This window comes from Bos mutus, chromosome 3 (assembly GCF_027580195.1).
Source record: "Bos mutus isolate GX-2022 chromosome 3, NWIPB_WYAK_1.1, whole genome shotgun sequence".
Taxonomy (NCBI): Eukaryota; Metazoa; Chordata; class Mammalia; order Artiodactyla; family Bovidae; genus Bos; species Bos mutus.
Window position 1 is genome coordinate 16,743,530 of NC_091619.1, and position 25,387 is coordinate 16,768,916.

The 25,387-nt window shown below is 38.7% G+C and overlaps 1 protein-coding gene and 1 long non-coding RNA gene across 6 annotated transcripts; one reads left to right on the top strand and one right to left on the bottom strand.

The window, feature by feature from the left end:
- Positions 1–1,978: 1,978 nt before the first annotated feature.
- Positions 1,979–24,468, bottom strand: GABPB2 (GA binding protein transcription factor subunit beta 2). Of its 5 annotated transcripts, XM_070367123.1 has the most exons (9): positions 24,245–24,468; positions 20,461–20,600; positions 18,899–19,066; positions 18,160–18,354; positions 16,046–16,184; positions 10,636–10,752; positions 8,694–8,879; positions 4,603–4,733; positions 1,979–4,481 (listed from the first exon to the last, which is right to left on the bottom strand). In XM_070367123.1, the coding sequence occupies exons 2-9, from the start codon at positions 20,566–20,568 to the stop codon at positions 4,182–4,184; spliced, it is 1,344 nt and encodes a 447-aa protein (XP_070223224.1). In that variant the 5' UTR covers positions 20,569–20,600; positions 24,245–24,468; the 3' UTR covers positions 1,979–4,181. The 5 variants fall into 5 exon arrangements, with proteins under 5 accessions (XP_070223224.1, XP_070223226.1, XP_070223227.1 ...); XM_070367125.1 differs by lacking the exon at positions 18,899–19,066; XM_070367126.1 differs by lacking the exon at positions 18,160–18,354.
- LOC138987190 (uncharacterized) lies at positions 23,663–25,049 on the top strand. Its single transcript, XR_011463592.1, has 2 exons — positions 23,663–23,934; positions 24,398–25,049. It is a non-coding gene; the product is annotated as an uncharacterized lncRNA (long non-coding RNA).
- The last annotated feature ends 338 nt before the right edge of the window (positions 25,050–25,387 follow it).

Consider the following 25,387-nt stretch of genomic DNA (forward strand, 5'->3'; position numbering starts at 1 on the left):
AGAAAAGGGCCAAAGTAATACTTTTTCTTCCTCAGTCCCTTTAATGAATTGAAAGAAACCCTCTCTAAAGTGTTCAATGAGATAAAAAATATTTCCAGCTTTTACCAGGTACTTTTTACAATTGGACCTCAAAACAAAGAGAAAAGTGGGAAAATTCATATGTATTTATAAACATACACAATAATATATATGCAGCAAAGGGGTGTTAAAAAAATTCACTGGTCACAAAATACCTAACTTCAACTGGAGAGCCTTCTGGTAAATTCATTTCTTTTACAGCAATATAAAGAAAGAAAGGAAAGCCATTTTGTATGCCACAGATTTCTAGTATTACTGAGCAGACAGAAAAATCTTAATGAAGCAATGCAGAGGCTGAAAAAGAGGACGAGGCAAAGCCAAAAATAATGAAACAGATATGACAGAGAAAAAAGGAACTCTTTTAAGGTGCTGAGTTCAAAATACAGAAAACCTAAAGCCAAGTTCTCTCATATTTCAAGTAAGAGACCTCAACTGTGGCATTATAATTAAGAGATCCCACAGAGGTAGTGATAGGAAGGGAATGTCCATCTATACATTTGTAAGTAATTTCCCTGAAGCCAGGAACAAGAACAGAAATATTAAGATTTATTTCTTTCTCTTATTTAGGGGGAAGTTTAAAACCATAATGTAAATGTAGGGTCTAAAATTTCTATATTAATACTGATACTATTAAAGCAGCTTTATTTTAAAATAAGCAGTCATCCAGGTTTCAGATTTTCCTGTTCGAGTACCATCTCTGAACCACCTGTCTGTTATTTGAGTCTCTGTAATCCAACCTTGCCAATAGGCCAGTTGGATTTCCCAAACCCAGAAGACCTAGCCACATTTTCCCAACTTCCAAGGTTGATCCAGAAAAATATGCAAAATTATATAATGGTACTCCCAATAATGTCGTTAATATTAACTACTACAAGGGATCCTGACCTACCATTCTCTCTATGGCAATACAACTAGAGATCAAATCCTATTTCCCTTCTCTGGAATGCTAAATGGTCTATTCCAGGTAAATAAAAACAAATGCCCTTTTAGTACCCACTCCTTTCCAAACATCACCCTTCTCTCTCTCCCTAACCCAACCCCTCCTTAAACCCCCCTGTCTCAGAGACCCCATCATCAAAAATGACTTGGGCTATATTAGATATTTTTTCTGGGTGGGAATGATAGGCTTTTACAGAAAAAGAATAAGAACCTCTAAACAGTTCCTTCAAACAGTAGGGGCTCTGTATACTCAGAAGGGTGTGCTGGATGGAATCAACCTCCATCAGAAGCTACCTTAGAGAGTAAGCTGGTTGGACCTAGATATTTTCTGCAAGGTCAACCTCCACCCCCTTAACAGGAAAGAAAAAAAAAAAAATAAGGAACTGAAGTCAGTATATACACCAAGAACACACACAAAACACATCTAAAATAACACTTGGTCCCTCTATAGTTAAGCTAAAGCTCTGAAATGGAACACAATAGCAGCTTACTGTTAGCACCTGATTCACAAAGGGACTCAGAAAAAGGAAAAACATTGCAAATAGAAACAGGACGATTTGACAGCAGAAACCACCATTTTACACTCACCCTTACCTAGGCTGCTCCACTGCATTTCTCCACCATCCCCAATGGTGCAGACTAATCTCTGATCATCTGGAAAGTGCTCAGTACTTGGTCCATGGAGAAAACCTAGCTAAGGTGGCCCACAGCCAAGATTCATTTCAAAACTGATATTTTTGTCTATAAGCCTCTAATAGCCAATTCTTTCGGGGCTTCCTTGGTGGCTCAGAGGGTAAAGCGTCTGCCTGCAATGCGGGAGACCTGAGTTCAATCCCTGGGTCGGGAAGATCCCCTGGAGAAGGAAATGGCAACCCACTCCAGTATTCTTGCCTGGAGAATCCGATGGATGGAGGAGCCTGGTATGCTACAGTCCAAGGGGTTGCAAAGAGTTGGACACGATGGAGCGGCTTCACTTTCACTTTTCTTTTCACTTTTGTTAAATTTGGTTTGGGGAGTTATGTTTACAGTCTATTTTGAGCCCTAAATGATTCTGCTACTCTGGAAAACTGCAGCAAATTACTTCACTAATCAAGGTAAACAGAACCCTGTTAACTGTCACATTTTATTCCAAACTAAAAATACATGTTTTCCCCATGATCGCTAATTAAGAAAACCTTATTCTAAACAGTCATTCAACTGTTTACTTGGCACATCTCCCTCTTGTTCAGTCTGCTCAGTCGTGTCCGACTCTTTGCGACCCTGTGGACTGCAGCATGCCAGGCTTCCCTGTCCTTCACATCTCCCTCTGGTTGCTTCTAATTTATAACAAAGCAAGTCCAGGATGATGACCTCTCCACAACCTCTCTCTCTCCACCCATATTCCCACTCTGTTTTTAAAAAAAAGCTCCAAGAAATCCCAGCAATGAAACACTTTCTAAAGTGTCTAGGCAAAAGGAGCAGGCATGGTGGGACAGAGAAGAGTAAGGTGACAAAGATCTGGCCAGAATCTCGGGTTCCTTACGTTATGGCACGGGTTGTCCTTATCCCCTCTGCCAACACACTGAGCACCTGTAAAGCACAAAAGCTCTACACAAGACCTGATCTTAGAAAACAGTGTACGCATCCCAAATCAGATGGATAAAAACTATACAACATCCTCAGCCTTCATCTCTCCTGTATTTTCTTGCATATGAGTGGATACCATGTAAGTTCCACAGAAAGGCACACTTAGCAAACTCAACAAAATTTTATAAAGTTAAAAAGTTTAACATATACACAATGGAGTATTACTCAGCCATTAAAAAGAATATATTTGAATCAGTTCTAATGAGGTGGATGAAACTGGAGCCTATTATACAGAGTGAAGTAAACCAGAAAGAAAAACACCAATACAGCATACTAACACATATATATGGAATTTAGAAAGATGGTAATGATAACCCTGTATGTGAGACAGTAAAAAGAGACACAGATGTATAGAACAGTCTTTTGGACTCTGTGGGAGAGGCAAGGGTGGGATGATTTCAGAGAATGGCATTGAAACATGTATAATATCATACGTGAAATGAATCGCCAGTCCAGGTTTGATGCATGATACAGGATGCTCGGGGCTGGTGCACTGGGATGACCCAGAGGGATGGTATGGGGAGGGAGGTGGGAGGGGGGTTCAGGATGGGGAACACGTGTACACCCGTGGAGGATTCATGTCAATGTATGGCAAAACCAATACAATATTGTAAAGTAATTAGCCTCCAATTAAAATAAATAAATTTATATTTTAAAAAAAGTTGATATTAAAGCTTGACATTACATAAATAAATGTTTGAAAGCAAGTTGTTCTGACAGCAGACTACCCTCCTCATTGCAATTTCATAAAATCTAGCCAAAGCAAAGTTGGTATCTCGAGACCAGACTGTTTCCTAACCCCATGGGCCTCTTTTCTGGCCACTTTCCAGCATCGCAGAGGTGCAGCTGGAGGATTTGGGATCTACATACACTTCTCGCACATGAACAAGTTTTCTTTCCTTTCCAGTTTTTAAAAATTCTATTTTAGCTTCTTAAATGGGCATCTGGGCTATGGACACACAGTGGATGCAAATTTACTTAGGTGATTTCTTCTCAGGGAAATTAACTCAGGATAGTGGGGAGTGCCTGCCTGTTCCTTTGGGAGCAGAGTATATTTCTTTGTCTTCCCCAAAGCTTACATCTAATCCCTCCTCCCAATTAGGTTTCTTCCCTAATGGGTACACATCATAATCTAAGGCAAAGTTTCAGGTCACTTGATGGTACAACTATTAAAGGCTCTGGGTATGTACATATTAGAAATATTATTTCAAAATCTTCTGATAGAAAGTCAGTTATTTAAAAAACAATCGGTCCATAACATCCACCTTTCTTTTACCACTATGCTTCAAGCAATGATGTGAGCTGAGAAATCTGGTCCTTATTATTCTGGACCCTCAGAAGACGTGTTCCCTAAATTTGGCTTCAAATTTTCCAGTTGCATAGAGAGCTTTCCTGAGCCCAAGTTGTAGCCTATAGCATTGTACCCTGCTATAATTTTCTTCTTTAGGACATTCTTAATTTTTACACAATGTTTGTCCTCTGTATTTTTTTTTTAAGAGGAAAAAGATGGACACAGTACAAGTTGTGGCCCTTGCACATTAAGTTGAAACAGTTTCCATGGAAACTCCAGTATGAGGCTCTGCGGTCCCTACTGCCCCAGTCACTTCTGTCTCTCTTTCTTCCATCTCCCGCTCCGTGACTACTACAGCATCTACCTCAGCCACCTCTTCAACCATGGCAAAATCAACTCCATTGGGCTGTTGTCGGGCCATGGCCTCCAGTCTGAGACGGTACTGTTCTGCCTCCTGCTCTTTCTTTAGGAGCTGGTGTCGGTACTCCTGGGCTCTTCGATTAGCCTCCTGGAGGCGCTGCTGAAGTAGCTCTCTCTCAGTGCCTTCCTGTAAAAGTAAGCCACACAGGTGAGGATTCCTAAGAGCAGACAAAGAGACAAGGGTTCAGGCCTTGAGAAGTCTGGCTTTTGAGTCTTTGCCTTCTCTCCACCACTGCTAAAAATATTACCTTGCTTTCTTCCACACTGTTTGTCATCTCTTCTATCCTTGGTTTCTTAGTCAGTGGCAATTTCTCTGCTTCTTCTGCCTCTTCCTCAATGACAGTCTCCTCTGCAACCTGACCAGCAGGTACAGTTAGAACTATAAGCCAAAGGACACCAATTGGAGGTGATGAATACATAGTAAAACAAAGAGATTTTGCTTACTTTGAATCAGAAAACAAACTAAAACATATTCTCTGATATCTTACTGTTCATATCTCTTCGGATTTTAGAATCAATGGTAAGGCATGGCTTTGTAGAGAGAAACCAAAAAGATTAGAGGCACTAAGAAGACTTCAGAGGGACTTCCCTGGTGGTTAAGAATCCTTCTTGCAATGCAGGGGATACAGGTTTGAGCTCTCTTTAGGACACGAAGATCCCATATGACCTGGAGCAACTAAGCCTACATGTGGCAACTAGTGAAGCCCGTGTGCTCTGGAGCCTGAATATCACAATTACTAAGCCTGCACGCTACAACTAGAGAGTTCGTGCACCACAACTAAATATCTTGCATGATGTAATGAAGACCCTATGTGCCACAACTAAGACCCAGAGCCAAATACACATTTTTTAAAAACAGAAAGATAAAGACGACTTCAGAAAGGAAGGGCAATGGTTTGCAGGTTTGGAAGCCATGCAGTTAAGACCCAACTCTGAAGCTTTTATATAAAAGTGTCTGACTATAAATCAGAAGGTGTGACCACTTAGCTTACAATTCTGGAGGAATAACTTATCTAAAGTAGGTATAATGTCTTAAATAAGAATTTTAAGAAAACTTTCATGAAAGCAGTTTACCATCAGCTATATCTAATTTAACTATTTCTCTTCTCATAGATAAGTGAGAAAAGGGTCAACACATATGCATACAACACACAAGATGTACTGCACACCTATTAGAATGGCTAAAATTTTAAAAACAGTGATAACACCCAACACCCAATTCTGGCAAGAATGTGGAGAAACTGGATTATTCATAAATTGCTGGTGAAAATGTTCAGTTTTGTAAAAAAAAAAATTTTTTTTTTTTTTCACTGTAGAAAAAAAATTTTTTTTTACAAAACTGAACATGTATTTACCATATGACCCAGAAACTGTACTTTTGGACATTTACCCCAGAAAATGAAAATTTATGTTCCTATAAAGCCTGTACATGATGAGTCATAACAGCTTTATTCATATATAGCTAAAAGCTGGAGACAACTTAAGTAGTTAAGTGATTAAATAAAGTATGGTACATCCATACCATGGAATACTACTCAGCAATAAAAAGAAATGAACTACTGATACAAACATCAACTGGATAGACCTTCAGGGAATTATGCTGAGGGAAAAAAACCCTATTGCAAAAGCTATATACTATATGATTCCATTTCTATAACATTCTTGAAATGACGAAAGTATAATGATAGAGAACAGATGAATTAGTGGTCACCAATGGTTAGGAATGGGGTGGGAAGGGAAGTGGCTGTAGATATAGAGTAGCACAAGGAATCCCTGTGATAGAATTACTTTCTATCTCAACTGTGGTGGTGCACATACAGTAAATTGCACAGAACACAAACTCACAAATGAAGGCAGAGAAAACTGCAAAAAAAATTTCAATAAGGTTGGTGGGTTGTACCAAGGTAAATTTCCTGTCTGTAATATTGCACTATTTGTATATTATACAAAATAGTACAGTAGGCTTCCCAGGTGGCACTAGCGGTAAAGAACCTGCCTGCCAATGCAGCAGACATAAGTGACATGGGTTCAATCCCTGGATCCGGAGGATCCCCTGGAGGGCATGGCAACCCACACCAGCATTCTTGCCTGGAGAATCCCATGGACAGAGGAGCATGGCAGGCTACAGTCCGTGGAGTCGCAAAGAGTTGAATTATGAGTGAAGCGACTTAGCACACATGCACAAAATAGTACAAAATATTTGTACTATTATTCAAAATGCTATCACTTGGGGAAACTGAGTGATAGATATATGGGATCTTTCTATATTATTTCTTACAACTGTACATGAATTATCATGTACAATTACATGTACAATTATCTCAAAATTAAAAGTTAAAATTATATTTAGGTTTTAGGATGCATTATGATTTTCGTTTAAAGCAAAAATTGATAGCATCAATTGATAGCAGTAGAAAGCAGCTTAGATATCTGCTAAGTGGAAATGGAAGTTTTGTCTGGAATTTAAAATTTCTTACAGTTAATTCACAAAATTTTGGCTTTCCTTCTTTGAGCCTGGTTAAATGCATCTGTAAAAAGTAGTGCAGTTTATCCAGGCAAAACCTTGAAAAAAATTGCCCCCCTAGGACTTTCCCAGTGGTCCGGTGGTTAAAACTCTATGCTCCCAATGCAAGGGGCACGGGTTCAATCCTTGGTCAGGGAACTAAGATCCCGCAAGCCAGAGGACTTTAAATTTTTATTTTTTTCCCTTAAAACAACTTCAATCTTAAAAAAGCAAAAAAAAAACAAAAAACCCCCAAAACACCGTTCTCATTTACTTAATTCTAAGTAGTCTCTCACCTACTCTGTGAGCTCCCCCAAACTTTAAGTGATAATGTCCACAAAAACATCAGTAGTATATTTCCAAATAAAATTCCAAGAACTTATGATACCAAAGCTTGGATTATAAAGGTTTAATTCCTACTCTTTCTTCCCATACTGCAAAGATCCATCAATTCAAATAATTTAAAAATTATAGAATCCTCATAATTATTTAGGCCAACTCAAATTGCTGATGACACAAAAGGCAATGATACCAACCCTCCTTTTTCAACCTCTAGTATTTCTGAGGAATGAAGTTGTAACGTTAGTTTCTCTTTTTTAAAAAAAAATTTTACTTAAGTATTTTTTAATAACTAATACATTCAGATGGTTCAAAGATTAAAAGCTATAAAAGCATATACACTTAAAAGCTTCTCATCCATCTCTAGCTGCCCAGGTGCCCTGCCAGAAGGGAACCAATGTTAAATGTTATTTCTGAATGTTCTTCCAGAGATAGTCTAAGTCTACAAATATATTAGCAAATATACATATAAACTTATCCCTTTAAAACATACAGTGTAGCATACTCTACACACTGCCTGTATCTTACTCTTGTCACTTAAGGTATTTTGGAGATCAGACCATACTGGTATATAAGAATCCTCTTCATTGTTTTTAATAGCTGCATAGTATTCCATTGCATGAGTAGGGTATACCATAATTTATTTATCAAGTTCCATTAATGACTTCTACTTAGGTTCTTTTTAATCTGATGATTACAAATAATGCTGTAACAAATAGTATATAGGTCATTTCTGTGTGTGTGAATATAAATTCATAGAAAAATAACTTTTTAACCAGAAGGTATGTGCAGCTTCAATACTGATGCATGTTGACAATTTGCTCTTTAGAGGATGCATTCACACTCTTACCAGTGATTTATAAGAGTGCCTGTTTCCCCATACCCTTGACAGCATCATGCTTTAATGGTATATTGGTGCAGTATTTATATTTCTCTTGCCATAAATGAAATAAATTTTCCTATTTTTAAGAACCATCAGTATTTTCTGTGAACTACTAGTTTGCAATACTTGCTCTTTTTTCTATCAGATTATTGGTTTTACTCACATATTTTATATATATTAGGAGAATTTGTGGCATCACACTCCAGTACTCTTGCCTGAAAATCCCATGGATGGAGGAGCCTGGTAAGCTACAGTTCATGGGGTCGTGAAGAGTCGGACACGACTGAGCGACTTCACTTTCACTTTTCACTTTCATGCATTGGAGAAGGAAATGGCAACCCACTCCAGTGTTCTTGCCTGGAGAATCCCAGGGACGGGGGAGCCTGGTGGGCTGCCATCTATGAGGTCGCACAGAGTTGGACACGACTGAATCGACTTAGCAGCAGCAGCAGCAGGAGAATTTGATTGGTTTCGGTTTTTTTTTTTTTTTCTTTTTCAGAGCTTCTTTGCCCCATCTAGGATATGGCATTCTCCATTTCCCCCTAACTTGCCCTAATGCTTCGTTTTTAGAGGTGTGTTGAGTGTCTAAAATATCTTTTAATAGGACAACTCACCTTGCTGTCCATCTTGCACAGTCACAATAAATGGCTGGCCAATGCCTCCAGCAGGGATTGCAGTTTGGATATTACCCAGAGGGATTCCATCAGTCACTATGGTGATGACCCTCTGGCCTCCACTCCCCACCACTTGCTGGATTGATGAATCAACAGAATTGCCCTCTATGATTTCTTCTGAATTAGCTAGAGATGACAAAAGTAAATATAAAACTACAGCTTAAAAAATTAGGAGTAATTTCAGCCTCCTTGAAATTGATAATATCAGGAATAGAAAAACTTGAAATGCATTAGAACAGTATTTTCTAAAATGTCTTCACTGACATGTTAGCTTTCACCAGACAGGTTCTATATACAAACACATTTTCAAAATGTTAGTTTAAATATGCTTAAATTTGTTTTTATTTTGCAGTAAGTATCAGAGACCCTAATAGACAAATGAGCATTGTGACTCTCTAATAGAAAATAAGATATGCTGAGTTTCCCCAACATACTTGATCTTGGGACTCTTTTTTTTCAGGAAGTATCTTGAAAGTCTAAATAAATCTATAGAGCCTAGAACTATAACTATAAATTAAAGTAGACCTATTTCTATAAGAAATAAAGGCATTTAATAGAGAATTAACAAAATAACATGTCAAGAAGTCAAAACACTGAAGAAGTTTGACAGACAAAAACAGGTGGCTTCTCCCATCTGATTGATCAACAATAACATTAATAGCAACGAACACTATTTACTATGGGCCAGGCACTTTTCTATTAATAAGAACTTTACATGTATCACATTGAATAAAGATTTTCACTTTGGTTAGTCAATATCCCCAGTAACTATTAGGGGAAACAGCTCCTACTACTATGAAATTTCTGTTATCTAAAGAGTCACAAGGAGAAGTTTGCAACAGGGGCAGGAACTATCCATATGAGATGCGTTCAGGCAGTTCAATGGAAATAGAGCATTCACACCTCTTAGAAGCAAAGAACAGTTAAATGTTAGAGCTGAAAGGACCCTGACAGATAATCTAATCCAACTACCATGTTAGAGATGAGGAGACAGACCTGAAGAAGTCAAATGATTTATCCAACATCAAAGAGCAAATTAGAAAAATTAACAAGCACAAGTTTAATATGTTGCTTTTTCCTCTGCCATGCTGCTCATTCATACACATCTGAGTAGAGATCTTTATGATTGCTACCAGTTGGAAAAATAGAATTAGAGGAATGTTCTCAGCATCTAAATGTCTATGGCAGAAAGAAATCAACAATCTGCTTTCATTTATGATGGAGCAGATTGCCAGAGGGCTCCAGAAAGATTCCTAGATGACTATTTACCCCTATCTATAACTATTTGCCTCCTACCTATATGAAGTCTTAAACCTTTTCCCTGGAGGCCACTAGCTCTGGCTAAGGGACATGAAACCTTTCTGTTTTAAAATCAGAAGGCACTATACAGGATTTATCTCCACAAATCCACTGGGAATGCCAAAGTAACATCTCCAGTGAAATGAAGCATGCCAACCTGGGATACACAGGATGGAACAATGAGCGAGGCAGCAGTCCCATGTATTTTGATGCTTTAATACAAGGTATCTAGGCTGCTATTTTGAATCATTCTATGATAGTATCAGTCAAAACACAACATAGAGTATTTCCAAAACTCTGCTATATAAGACGAAACATTTCAATCTGATGTAACTCAAGTCAGTGCAAACAAGCTTGAAGCTGCAAGAATACAAAGGAGTAACTTACTCATTCTCTGACATTATTCAGCTGACTGATTGTATCACTTAGTGATTTTTCATCCTGATGTTCAGTGACTCTACATCCCTTTATCCTAGTTGTCTCTAACCATAATTCTTTAACATTTCATGGAAAAGTAAATCTGCTGGAGAGTTGAAAACAAAAGAAGAAATGGTGATTCACCCAGCAGATATCCCTTACCTACCTGTGGCTCTGTGTGAGTTGGAGAGGGGGCCTGATGCCTCAGCAAGAGCTGCAAGGGTGGCCAGCACTGAGGTGGTAGAATTTGAGAAGTGTACTGTTGAGGAGGCATGGGGGTCACCTATTTTGGTAAAAAAGGCAAATGAGGTCCAGTGGAGAGAATAGAGATGAACTAAAATAGCTTATTAAATCAAAATCTCAGCTTTTCCTTAATCTTGCTTTCTAATACAAACTTATATAAACTGATTATCATGGTGTTAAAACTCTTAAGGTTTAAAGTTTTCCCTTTAAAGTGGATTAAGATAATATGCTTGGTATAGGGCCATTACATTCTCTTCATCTGATCATTCTCTTGGCACTGTCAAGGCTGAGCATCAGCAGCTAACACACCAAGAGTTCCAACCACTCCCAAGGCTGGCTGTTCAGAGCCCTTCTTGGCAGCAGGCAGTAAGCATACAGAGCATGCCGCACCCCAAGCTAGGCAGTGGTGAGGGAATAGGCCCCTCCTGGGCTTTAGTCAGTCACGCCTCTTCTTTTCACCAGAGGTGAGAAGACTAGGACTGACCTCAAGGGCAAGGACAGTTAAAAACATGCAGTTTCACATTTTGAATGTCAAAGGACAGTACAATAATTGATGCTAAAAAATTACAATTACTTAGTTATGTCATGATGTGCTATTTAAAAAAACTTCGTTCATAACCTTTTCCTTTATGTATGTAATATACTTACAGCTAAGTTCGAAGAGGGAAGTGCATTAGATCTGGCAACAGGCATGCCTAATTTTATGAACCGGAAGTATTACTCAACACTTTTGCATAAATCCAACTTTAATAACATGAATTGCACTTCCCCAGGTCTTTCACTATAATTTCAGAAATAACTTATTGTACCAATCACAAATTAATTGCCGCTTGGCGCCAAATCCACCCTTCTTTGCCTTGTGATACTGAAGCTAATCCTATAAATATTTCCTGTCATCTGGCAGGAGATTAAGTTTTATCACATAGAAGTGACTGCTCCCCATACTGGCTATTCCTATATTCTTTAGAGTTCTCCTCACCTCTTAATAGTTACTAACAAGTTTTTAGAAATTAAGTTTATTAATTATATATTTATTATATATATTTATTGTATATACATAAGTATTTCTTACATATGTATAATAAAATTATGTATAATTAAAATATACCACACATGATTTTGTCTCCTGAATGAAATGGACTGATACACTTATCTTTTTTTAAAAAAAGTAATTAGTTACTTTTATTTATTTTGGCTGGGCTGGGTGTTCATTGCGACATAGGCTTTCTTCTGGTTTCAGGGAGCAGGGGCTCCTCTCTAGCTGTGGGGCATGGGCTTCTCATTGTGGTGGCTTCTCTAGTTGTGGAGCATGGGCTCTAGGGCGTGAGGCTTCCACAGTTGCAATTGCTGGGCTCGCGACCACAGGCTCAATCAGTTGTGGGGCACGGGCTTACTCTGCGCCATGTACAAACCTGTATCTCCCGCACTGGCAGGCAGGCTCTTTACCTCCGAACCACCAGGGAAGCCCTAAATGTACTCTTACTTTTTGTTTTCTCAATAATATACCTTAAAAAAAGTCAGTTATCTGTAAAATACTTTCAAAGCTTTTGGATAATGACTGTGGGAGTGAAGATAAGGGTGGAAAATAATGATATGCTTATTTCAATTCTCTCATACTCAAGGAACCCAGTGAAACACAGTGCGTGACCTCTAGAAAGAGCTTGTGTCAATCTAATGACCTTGTAAGAGCAAGATTAGCTATAGCTTATACTCTAATTTTCCTGCTTAGTTCATGTTTTTCTTATCACTCAGACTATCATACCAAGTGCTGACATAAGAACTCACAAATGAAACAAACAAGGAACAAGCAAGTTTTAGATACATCCCTCATGGAGGTTGGAATATATGTGACAGTAAGTCATTAACAATAAAAAATACACTGCTATTATTTTATCACAGTTAAACACACACAGACAAACACACAAACAAGGCTGTTACACTTAAAGTTCAAGTAGGACAAATCAGGTAGGCCACCAAGCTAAAGGAGACTACTTGTGTAGAACTGCTTCATGAAAAAGGCATTATATACTTTTTAGCATATGATGATTCCAACCTAAGGGTATTTGTTCTCCCTCTAATTCAAACATAATGACTCACCCAACTTCTCCTCAATAACAAGATGAAGAAAGAACATTTGTGAAAAATTAGGTTTAGTATTCTGATAGAATACTAAATTGAAAAGTTGAAACTGAAAAGAAATGATACAAATGATCTCTTTAGACTTATCCCAGAGAGTTCTGGAAAAATAAAGTACCTTATTGTTAAACAATGCTAATTGCTTCGTTTTAATACAAGACCCCCATCAATAAAGTGAAATGTGCATGGCTGCTGGAAGGAAAATGGCATTGTTAGTGACAATTTGTTACCTACTCAGAATGTGGCTTATATAAATAAACTCTTCAGATCAGGATTAGGGGCATGTGCTATGGTTGGCTAGGCAGTCTCACCAAGTCAGTGAAAACTGGTGGTGGTGGTTTAGTCGCTAAGATTCAGAAAAACTAAGTAATTTGCCCAGGGTCATGCAGCTAGTGAATCTCAAGAGCCCAGATTAGAACCTATGTCAGATTCCAAAGCCTGTACTCTTTATGAACCAATACAAGGCAATTCGTACTTGACTTTGGAGTGCATCTTATGATTCTACAGAAAAAGGAAATTTATCTTCATAACTCTGTTTGCCCTGATTAATATTTAAGTTAAGTCTGCCTTCTCCAGTCACTGCAGTTTGATGGTGGCACTGATGATAACTGATATCTTTAGTCACAAATGGAAAATTGAAAGCAATCTTTACAGTCTGGATTTTGGTATCAAAAATATCCACCAAAATGACAATCCTGGGATACTTACAGTTAATTCTTATAAAAAAAAATTTATGTATTTATTTTATTTTGGGCTGTGGTGGGTCTTTGTTGTGTGTTCGGGCTTTTCTCCAGTTGAGGCAAGCAGGGGCTACTCTTCGTTGAAGTGCACAGGCTTCTCACTGTGGTGGTTTTTCTTGTCTCAAAGTATAGGTGCTAAGTGTGTGGGCTTCAGTAGTTGCAGTGTTTGGGCTCAGTAGTTGTGACTCCTGGGCTCTAAAGCACTGGCTCAGTAGCTGTGGTGCACAGGCTCAGTTGCTCCACAGCAAGTAGGATCTTCCTGAACTGGTGTTGCTTGCATTGCAAGGCAGATTCTTAACCACTAGACCACCAGGGAAGCCCACTTTCAGTTAATTCCTAAAAATATTGTTGGATGATGGGAAACAAGAGGGCTTCTCCACCATTCAGGAAAAGAAAATCTTTAAACCCAGTTCAACAACACAACCCGAATTTGACTTAGAACTTTTCTCCTTTCTTTTATCTGCACTGATAGGCCAATCCCCTCAAGGGAAAGAGCTAGGTAGAACTGCTTCATGAGTAGGATGACACCGGAGAGATCAGCTCTAATTATGAGAGGGTTCAGCAATTTCAATTTGCTGCTGTCAACATACAGAAGAGAAAAAAGGAGTAGGTTTGCCAGAAGCAACATGACAAGCATGATATAGGTCCACAGGAACCAAGGCTAAGAATCCTTATGCTGCATGCCTTCAACTTTGTTTATCATTTCAGGTAAGAGTCTGGAGAATTTCAGTAGTTAGACTAAAGACTTAATTCTAGCCCATGTTGTAAACATATTACTTTATTGGCTTCTAAAAACTTTTGAATTAAAAAAACACTTGCTCTAATCAGTGCGGCATGAACCACAACAAACCCAAATGGCTGTGAATATTCTGATTACATGTATACATATATTTAAGATAAACTTTTTGAATCATCCAGCTGAAAACCAAAGCATAGCAATTTTAAATGACAGTTGATAGCTTATAAAATGAAGGGCACTACTGCCCCCTTGTGGGCCTGAGAGAGTCAACCTTCACTGAGAAGTTACATTTTCATTCAACATTAGCTATTACTGAAGCCCTGCTATAAAATGGGTACTGAAATACAAAATCTCAGTCTCACCACAACCTCATGAAGTAGATTATTATATTCTAATTTAATATATAAGTACAGAAGGCTTAGGGAAGTAAGTAGTATTTCTAAGGTCAAGTATCTTGCTGCTGCTAAGTATCTTAGCCAATTAATAAATCAGTATTTGAAAGCAGTTCTGGAATGCAAAAACCTTTGTATACTGTGTATCTATTCTTTCTAGTTTATACTGCCTCTCAATAATAATACATCAGTCAAGATCTTCCTCTGATATTTTACAAACAACTATGAATGCAGTTGCAATTTTTAAATGAAAATCAGAAAAAGAAAAAGAAACCCAGGGTCAGTAGGAACATTTATTTAAATGAAGACATAATCTCCTCATTGTAAAAAAATATCTGTAAGGAGATGTTGAAAATAAACTTGATTTGTTCTTTTTTATTTAAAAAAATTTATTATAGTTGATTTACAATGTTGTACTAGTTTCTGCTGTACAGCAAAATTAGATTTGCTCCTTTCTAGATAGATTTTTTATTTTTATTTAAAACATAAATACTGTGTACTGGTGGTACAGTAGATAAGACTCTGCCTTCCAATGCAGGGGACGCGGTTTGATCCTGGGTCCAGGAGGATCCCACATGCTGCAGAGCAACCAAGCCTACTAAGCTAGTGCTCTAGAGCCCACGAGCTGCAACTACGGAGCCCACACGCAGCAAGCGCTGAAGCCCACACACCTAGAGCCTGCGCTCCTCAATAAGAGAAACCACCACAACGAGAGCCTGTGCACCCAACTAAGAGTAGCCCCCACCTGCCACAACTAGAGAAAGCCTGAGCAGCAACAAGGACCCAGAGCAGCCAAAAATGAATAAATTAAAACAAATACATACAAGTGTCAAAAGAGCAACACCAAGGGCGTTTCTTCGCTATATTGTTGTTTTATATGTTCTCAAGAACAAATCAGGACTCTTCAACTTTAGTCGAATAACCATACTCACCTCTTTTATATCAGCATCCAACAACCATTTATGTTTATTTTCTTATTTGTTACTGATTTAGACTATAAATATTTAACTATTTTCCTTAGCAGTACCATATTAAAGCACCTTATATTTTCATTTTGGGGTCAGACATAACCCTTCAACAGATTAATCTGTAGGATATTTTACTTTTAACACAGTCAAGCATTTATGTATAATCCTAAAGTATGATCTTCCCTTCCTCCAGAAAGAATAAAGCATTAGCTTTAAAATCTATTATAAATCTTCCATTTGGGGAATATTTTAATAAAGGAGGGGATATCAGACAGAGTATCTATTCATCTTATTTAAAAAACCTGTAATTTGGGTTCATTTTAAGTCTAAAATAAATGTCACATTATCAGAACATCACCTGAGGTTGTCTTGGTGCTGGCTGAAGAAACAAGGCTTGCGAGGTTGACAACTTCTCCTGACGTGAAGATGAATGGGGTAGCCATAGTCACAGGGTTGGCTCTCTCGGGATTAGCATTCACCTGATTCTGCATTGCTTCCTATAAAACAACACAAGATATTTCAAAGTAAGAACACTTACTAACTAGCCTCAGTTATATAGTTACTGAACAGCCATGCCCCCTCCCCCCGTCAATGCTCTGTCAGGCAGATCTAGTTCCGGCACACAATGTCCTAGGGACCTCAGAGTTCTCATTACCACCACTGTTTTTTTCTCAGACCAGGGCAACAGAGAGCTTAGGTTGCTTTCCCTATTACTTCTACCTTAAAAAAAAAAAGGTGTATATTTGCAAAGACTTTTAGACAATTCACTTAACCTCTCTGGACCTGGCTTTTAATTTGAAAAATAAAAGGGGTAGCCTAAAAAGGAATTTCCAGCACTAATATTCTATGATCAATTATGTATAAACATGGTGCTAGCTGAAGATCCCTGCAGAGAATCTACAGAGAACAATATTCTCCAGAGTTTTGTCCAACTACTTATTCCATTCTGCCACTGAAGAAATCCCTAAGAGAATATATAACAAACAATCAAATGAGCACCAGATTTTAAAGGCTATTTTCATACACTGCATTTTTGCTTTCAGGGATATCTGCACAATTTTGGTATAAAGATGCTTATCTCTATTTTACTTCGTTGGCTATTTTTTTTTTAACACACAACTATCCCTTTGCTATGAGTTTCAATTGAAGCAGATTATCCATTCTCTGGTTACCGTAAAATTCCTTCTTGAACCTGCCCCTTCTACCCTCCATATCACTTCCTTAATTCTAGCCCTCATTGACTCTTGCCTGGCCTAATGAAAGTCACTAGACGGTAAAGAATCTGCCTGCAATGCGGGACACACAGATTTGATCCCTGGGTTGGGAAGATCCTCTGGAGAATGGAATGGCAATCCACTCCAGTATTCTTGCCTGGAGAGTCCTGGAGACATAAGAGCCTGGTGGGCTACAGTCTGTGGGGTCACAAAGAGTCAGACACGACTGAGCGACTAACACTACTACTACTACTATACGGTCTTTAGCATTGTCTTCTCTCTCAGGTCTGTGTACCGCACTTCAAACAATTACCTTTTTAAAAAACTTTCTCATATCAATCCTATATTTAAAAGCTTCTATTGAAACATCACAAAATGGCCCATACTCTTGCACACCCCTATGTTCAGAACTCTGCCTTTCAAGTCTTAGCTCCTGCCACTCCTAAACTCTGCTTCTCTTGACCAATCTCTAGGCACAGAACTATTAATACGTACTCTTTCCTGATCATTCCATGCCCTTTCACACCTCTGTGTCTTTGATTTGCTTTTTCTAGCCTAGAGTATCATTTTCTCACATCTCTGCCTAATGCTCCTTCAAAACTCAGTTCAGAGTCTACATATACTTTGATCTTTGCCTTAAGCATGATCAAAACTCCCTCGTAACACCTACCAGGTATCTGTTTATCATCATAGTGTTACATCAGTATAGTACTGTACTGCTTTATATTTTCTCTTTACCTTCATTATGCTGTAAACACTCCAAGGACAGGGCTATGCCCTATTAATCTTTGTATCACTCATCCTGTTATTTCTGATATATACATACTGGCTTAAGAAATCAATGGATGATACCATCACAGCTGATTTTTAATTCTGAGATAGTTTCCTTACGACTCAATATGCTTTAGAGCTATGTTCTATCTCACATCAGTTGATGTATGTTCATAAAACATAAAGAGGCTTTTCATATTATCCCAAGTCAAGCTTAATTAAAAAGGGAAATTTTCATGGAGAAAAAAAATTTCTAAAGCCACATAAATCTCATTTTTGTACTGGTCACAACATTGCTCTTCAATCACCACAGATAATTCAGGGGTTTATAGAATTTTTTTTTAAGATATTAATGACAATCACAAGATTGAGACATAATGAAAGTACTACTTTGATAAGATACAGAAAATTCAGTTTTGATTCAGCTCCTATGAAAAATCCTTAACTTCAGCTGAAGTATACTGTGGTGGTATAAAAAGAACAGGACCTGAAGGATGACCAGAATCTCAGCATTGTTCTTCTCCAGGGCTATGTCAAAAGCAGATTTATCAAACTTGCTGAAAGCATGGACATCAGCTCCATATTTGATAAGCAGCTCTACAACATCTCGATGGTGGTGCTCTGTGGCCCAGTGCAGAGCTGTCATCTTTAGCATGTCCTTGGCATTCACATCTGCACCATTCTGTCATAAAAAAGTAATTTTTTTCAAAGAGATACTGGTTATAGTAGCACAGGTGCAATATCCCATCACCAGATACTGAGGATTTCCATAGTGATTACACATACTCAAATTTAGAAATGTTTAAGAAATATCAAGGGAAAAACACGTCTAAAATTCTCCTGCATGCTGACAGACACAATGCCTTAAACGAGAGAGTCTTTTAAGGACATCACTGGGAAATTATAACAGATGGGAGAGAAAGGGGAAAAGAACAGATTTTTGTTGCATTTATTAACAGTAAGCTGAGTGCCTGAAACAGGCATAAGAGCAAAGAACACCTGCAGAAGAAGAATGAAGAAAAATCAATAGTCTGTTTCGCCTTCAAAAGATTAGAAAGTAAAATACTCATAGCTATGATGACTCTTGAAAGAGCTACAACTCAGTGCTATAAACTGTCCTAAAGTTAATCTTTTCCAACCTAGTTTCCTAATGCCTGTTTAAGTAAGAAAATAGAAAGGTTATTTGTCTTTTTTACAATATAGACCCGCCACTATTCTTGCTTTACCCTAACAAGTAGTTCCACGATGTGTGCATGTCCATCAGCTGCAGCCATGTGCAAAGGGGTCCTGTCCACTTTGGTCCGTGCATCCCTGCTAACTCCTGCTCGAAGGAGCACTTCTGCTGTGGAATAATGACCATACTGGGCTGCAAGGTGGAGGGGTGATGTTCCAAGCTGTGGGGAAATAATACTCATTTAATATCAACTGTGTGCAAAGTCCTAAATCGTTACTGGAGGGATACAAACGAAGAACAGGAGAAGCCTAGGTTCCTGTCCTTGGAGAGAGAATCTGGCTGGACAGATAAACTGAAGAAATGATTTAACTAAAATTAATATACTAATGGACAAATAAACATACTATCAATTAAATAAGTGCTAAGTATAATGGCTTTAAGTCAGGTGGACTTAACAAGTAAAATTCCATAAAGGGTATGATTTTAAACAGGGCTTAGAAGGTTAAAAAAATAGAAGAGAGCATGTTGAGTCAGGAACAAAGTGGGGGGAGAGGCAGGTTCAAAACAATTCTTGAGAAAAGGGCAAAAACTAGAAAGTGACATGTGAAATTTAGGGTGCAAATCTAATTGGTTGAAATAGAAGTTTGTTACCACAGTAAAGCAAAGCAGAAAGACTGATGAGATGAAGAGCCAAAAGAAAAAAGATTAGCAATAGTGTGTCAATAGCAACAAACAAAGGCTGTATCATCTCAAAGTAAATCTTGTTACTATCAGAGTTATCTATCAGCATCCATTTGGTCAGAGATCTAGCCCTTTCCTTGGGTTATGCTCTTTAATTTAAAACCTATTTCATTTATTCTTTGCTTTTCATATATTCAGTCTCTCTGCCTGACTGGATTTAACTCACACTGTGCTTTTCAAGTCTATTTATAGAAATGTTAATCTCCTGGGTTTCCTTTCTTCCTTTTTGTGATGTATTGGCCTCTAAAGTTATGAATTAATCACCTCAGAATAGAGGACACCGCTTATTGAATTGTTAAAATTAGGCAATGCTAACAAAATCTATGACTACTGAGCAAGCCCGTGTTATAGACTAGACCCTGGACCTTCTGACACTCTGCTCTCCAAGCTGATTGTTTGAACTCATGAAATTACACCTTCCTCTTTAACGTTAACAGTGAAAAAGGAAACAAAATAGCTAGGCTATTCGTTATTAATGAGGACATTTTAGAAAAAAGGAAACCAGGAGTTTATTAGTTTAGAAATGTACTCTTAGTATACTGATTTTGTTTAATTTCTAGCTAATTACAGAAGCCTATAACCCAAGTACACTCCAGAGAGAAGTAAACCTTTTAGAAAATACTCCAAAAAACATTATAGAAAATTACAAGTATATAATACCTTACAATTACCACCTATCTATCCACAGGAGATTCGTTCAATTTGGAAAACTAAAAGAAAAAGAAAACCATATATTCAGATGAGACAAAGATAATGAAACTCTTGTAGGGAGACTGAGGCAGAAAGACAATAAACAAAAATCAATTCAGACTATTTAGTCTTTAAGAAAAAGGCTACTAACAGCACACGCTGGGAATAATTAAGAAAGCTTACCCAGTCTGTGGTGAATGGAGCACCATTTGCCATCAATGTTCTCACTTCATCATCTTGGCCTTTTCTTGCTGCTTCTAGCAACCTCTTCCCTAAGTCCACCAAAGACATCTTTATACATAGGAACACAAATTTTCAGGAAGCTGTAACTCAAACACAAGGAAAGATGCCTGTAAAAATATTTTTAGAAGACCTCTTGTATTAGAATACATATTCTAATACAAGTAAGATACTTCTCAAGTGGACTATCTGATAAGGCACTTCTTTTCTACTTCAATACAAATTGTCAGGTATTTGCAAAGTTTCAGGCCCTAAACCGTAGTTCCCTCACTTTCAATCTCCAGTAAAATACTTTGAAAATACATGAAACACATTGCTGCCTTTCTAGCTTAAGGACTCAATAAAACAGCATTGCATCCCTTCGAAACAACCATGGGTAGAAATAATGTGTTACACAAAAATGAATAGACAAACCAAGGATATTGAGACTTGGGTATGTGGAGGACACTTTTTCAAAAATGAACAGAGATGTCACTGCACCTGTCAGAGGTGCCTCAGCAATACCTAGAGTTTTTTAAAGTCATCAGTTTGGCCAGATTATATACTTTGTTTAAAAGTACAGTTACGTCTAAAATCATTACAGTTTTTCACTTAATAATGCTGGCATTATTAAATTGTTGTGAAAGCTCACAGTAAAATAAAAGCATCTGAGTAGGAGAGTTTTTTCCTCATAAAAGGCATACAGTCAACTCTGTCACTTCCCTGGTGGTGCAGTGGATAAGAATCTGCCTGCCAATGCAGGGGACGTGGGTTTAATCCCTGGATCTGGGAAGATTTCACGTGCTGGGGAGTAACTAAGCCCGTCCACCCGTGGGCTGGAGCACCCTGGAGCCTGGTCCACCCAGGAGAAGCCATCACAAAGAGAAGCCCATGCACCATAACAAAGAGTAGCTCCTGTCTGCACAAGTGAAGAAAGCCCAAGAGTAGCAAAGAAGACCCAGCGCAGCCAAAAAAAAAATGCTGTGTTAAACACATGAAATCAAAGGCAATAAATGATGGAGATTGTCTTAAAAAGCAACCAAAATGGCCATTTAAATTGATAGTTGTTGTAAAGTAAATAAGAAAGAGGCCTGGGCATAAATTCAGAGTTGCAGAGGATAATAAGTTCCTGTATGCGATGGAGAATTGTCTGAATGGTATATAATCACCACATATTACAAACTTTCCAACCAGTGAGGAAATGGCTGTTCTTGATAAATCTAATTTTTATTATCTATTTGCTTTCATCTTGTACTTTTTTTGTCTTAGTTGCTCTGTGGCATATGGAATCTTCCTGGACCAGGAATCAAACCCATGTCTCTTGTATTGACAGGCAAATTCTCAACCACTGGACCACCAAGGAAGTCCCTATAAACTTTTCTGATAAAATGGTGGTGATACTAATAACTGTGATTTTTAAATATTGTATAAAATACATCATTTGGATGATGGGCATTATTTGGTGAACCAATATTTTTCAAATGACCCATATATGTCACAGAATTATGCTCAGGTAAAAAGTGTGATTCAAAGGAAAGCACATCAATGGGTTTTAAGGTAATCAAGTATAAAACATTCACTGACATGGTTTCAGATTCCTCACTGCAACTAACTTTTAAGAAATCACCTGCCACTTGTTGGGTTTTTGTGTAACATAGAAGAAGAATAATCACCATTACCTGAACAATCTATTAAAACACTCCTCTGGACTTCCCTGGTGGTCCAGTGGTTAAGAATCTGCCTGCCAATGTGTTATATCTATATATAAAAAAAGTATCGCCAAGCCCTAAACACTTCTATAGGAATTCCCTGGCCGTCCAGTGGTTAGGACTTGACACTATCACTGCTAGGGCTGGGTTCAATCCCTGGTCAGGCAACTAAGATCCTGCCTCAAGTCACACAGCACATTCCCTCACCTCCCCCTCAAAAAATGAAAAACAAAACAAAACCCAAAACACCTCTACGATAACTGATTACAAAGGGAAAGAAAGTCCTACACAGGAATGTTGAGAAATGTTGACATGCAGCAGATTAAATTCTCCTAATATTGAAATTTCAGCTCTATTCTCTACCACAAAAAAATATTCAGTCGTAGGCTGAGGTATCTGCTTAAGGAGATACCTAGTTTGCTTCACATTCCTGGGAAGCTGATACTTCTGGAAGACAAGATCCTTTAATTAAGTCGATTTTAATCCCACTGCAACTAGTGTCCTTAGCTCCTGAACTCTAACAAAATATTTTTGAGCCCTCAATTTTGTCCACTACAGTCTGCCTTCATATATATGTCAATTTTATCACTTTCAAATCATATTTATGAGTCTGTGTATCAGTACCTCTAAATGACAAGTGACCCAAATGTTTCATCCCATTGTTTAAACAGGCCACCAAAAACCTTATTTCTTATTATAAATTAATAAGTTAAACTTTGGGGTCAGAATGTGAATAGGCTGTTGCATTCATCATTTGATAGGAAAAAAAAAAAGTTTCCTAGATATGTATTCAAGGTTCTTTTCTTCCCTTATTCTCACTCTTTGCTTTTAAGTTAAAAGTAAAATGTATTTTTAAAATAATGGCATTTTGGGGGCTCTATGTGTCATTCTCCCATATACCACCAGATGAGAGATGCAGCCTAAGGATAAGAGACAGTCTAGGTACTTCTGAGCTCCCTTGATTACTAAAAACAAAAGGAAAACATTCTCCCTTAGTGAATGTACCTCCACTTTCCCTACTGATCTAACTTGCCTCCCAGGATTTTGGAGATGAATAAAATAACAGAGCATCCACTTCCCCTCCCAAACGAACACACAAGAATTTTCAATAAGTGTTTTTTAATAACTGATGAAGTGCTTGAGCTCTTCACAACAACGTACTCTATTACAAGAGAGTAATTTCGCCTGTTGATACAAAAATTTAGGTGGGGCACTTCTTTCACTGCTCTCAAAGCATATATGAACATAGATGCTTAAGAACATCTCTTGTGGACTGGGTGGATCAAATGGTACAATGAAAATACAGTCTCAGATGGCCAAAAATGTTAAGTTGCTGAAGGTAAATCATAGAATATTCTTTTCCATAGATGTTTTAAAAAGAGAGATGAGAGAGAAAGGTCCTTCTGGAAAGGGAGAGAAGAATGGGACGATGTCTGCGGGCTCAAGAAAATCTGTGAGAAAAGGAGAATGGTTAGGGAAGGAGAAATGGAATTGAAGAGTCCATGATCTGAAGACCTTTTTCTATTGCACACGTCCCCACTGCTCCGCCAGCTGTACAAACTGTGCAAGAACTGGAGGCGGAGCCCTCACTGCTCTTGCTCAGATTGCTGAGCTCATTCATAATCTTTAGGCTATTCCTGGGATCAGAGAGTTAGGGAATCCTTTTTCTCTTCAGTCTTTCTGCAAGAAGGATCGACTAGGGACAGGGAGCCAGGGTCTCAGCCTCGAGGTTAGCCCCCAGCCCGCGCGCCGCGCTGCCCCCTAGCGGTCACCTCTGTGGCCTTGGCTTCCCTCGGTCCAGCTCCCCAGCCCCAGGTCTTACACCCACCCCCTTCTTCACCTCCCAGTCCCCTCCCCTTCCTCCCGGCAGCATCCCCTTCCTCTCCTTCCCTCAGCCGCCCCCGCTCTGGCGAGGGGGCGCCGCTCCGACTGCACCGAGAAGTTCGGGGCCGAGCTGGGAAGCGGTGCAACTTTTCTCGGCAGTCTCCCTTCCAGCCCTGACGCCCCCTTGAGCCCACGCATCTCTTTTTCCCCCTCACCTCCTCGTCCGGGACGCTGCCGGCTGTGCTTTCACCGAGCCTGCCAGTTTTGTCCTGTTTCCTTTTCTAGTTAAGACTCCCTGTCAATGACGGTTACTTTTTGGCCTTTTCACATATGCATATTTTGGGGGCCTTTAACCCCCCCTCGTGAAGAAATGGAGGCAGCAAAATGGCGGACCCGGAAGTGAAGACTCGGCGAATATAATTTCTGGCGGAGGAATCTATGAAGAGAAAATGATAGGAAAACCGTATATGTATTCGAACAGGACGATGATGCGCCCCAGAGGTCACTGTCTATCCTCGGAAGGCCTTTTGAGGTAAAATAGTGTGTATTCGAGACGTTTTAGACAGGACTATTTAGCAAGGCGGAGGATTGTCGATTACGTGTCGTATAGGTCCGGCAGGGGACGGACCCGATGGTTTGTTTTGGCGCCAAGAACCTGGTGAAATCGGATTCTGCTCATCTGTCCCGCTGTTTTTTGGGTGTTTTTAGGAAAGCCATGTTTCGCAGTCCCACCCTCGGGTGAAGATGTCTGGGACGTTGCAGGGTTTGCGCGTGAATTGAGCTCTTCTGCCGGACGGACATGTTTTCCGCTACAGCCTGAACGTAAGGATCCTAGAGCCAAGCGGTCAACAGTTATTTCTTGGTGGGGGCTTAGAAGAGGATGGAGCAGGAATTGCAAATTCATTTAGGCACCTTACTTACCAGTTGATTCCCATCTCCACCTACCATTCGCCAGGAACTAAAGGACAGCGCGAAGCTGGGAAAGAAGACTTTTGAAAATAAATAGAAAAGGAGACATCACTGCTCCACTCTTTATTCGATTTTGGCTTGGTGGAGACCATCAACGCTTTTCAAAGCCTATGGGGAAGATTTACGTGCTTTTTAAAAAAAATTATTTACGTATAGATGATAGTGTGTTAATATCTGCTGTACTGTGTTAATATCTGCTGTACAGCAAAGTGATTCCGTTGTAACTATATATATATGCTTATATTCTTTTCTATTATGGATTATCACAACGTATTGAATATCGTTACCTGCGCTATACAGTAGGACCTGTTATCCATTCTGTATGTAATAATTTGTCATCTGCTAATCCCAAACTCCCAATCCATCCCTTTTCTCAATTTCCGTAGATC

What these genes read in the sequence shown, in the direction of transcription:
- GABPB2 (XM_070367123.1), bottom strand. Translation starts at nt 20,568, where the DNA reads ATGTCTTTGGTGGACTTAGGGAAGAGGTTGCTAGAAGCAGCAAGAAAA. An exon ending in TGTGCAAGATGGACAGCAAG is followed by an intron (nt 4,734 to 8,693) that starts GTGAGTTGTCCT and finishes TTTGGCTTATAG; the next exon opens with TTCTAACTGTACCTGCTGGT. An exon ending in ACAGTGTGGAAGAAAGCAAG is followed by an intron (nt 4,482 to 4,602) that starts GTAATATTTTTA and finishes TTACTTTTACAG; the next exon opens with GAAGGCACTGAGAGAGAGCT.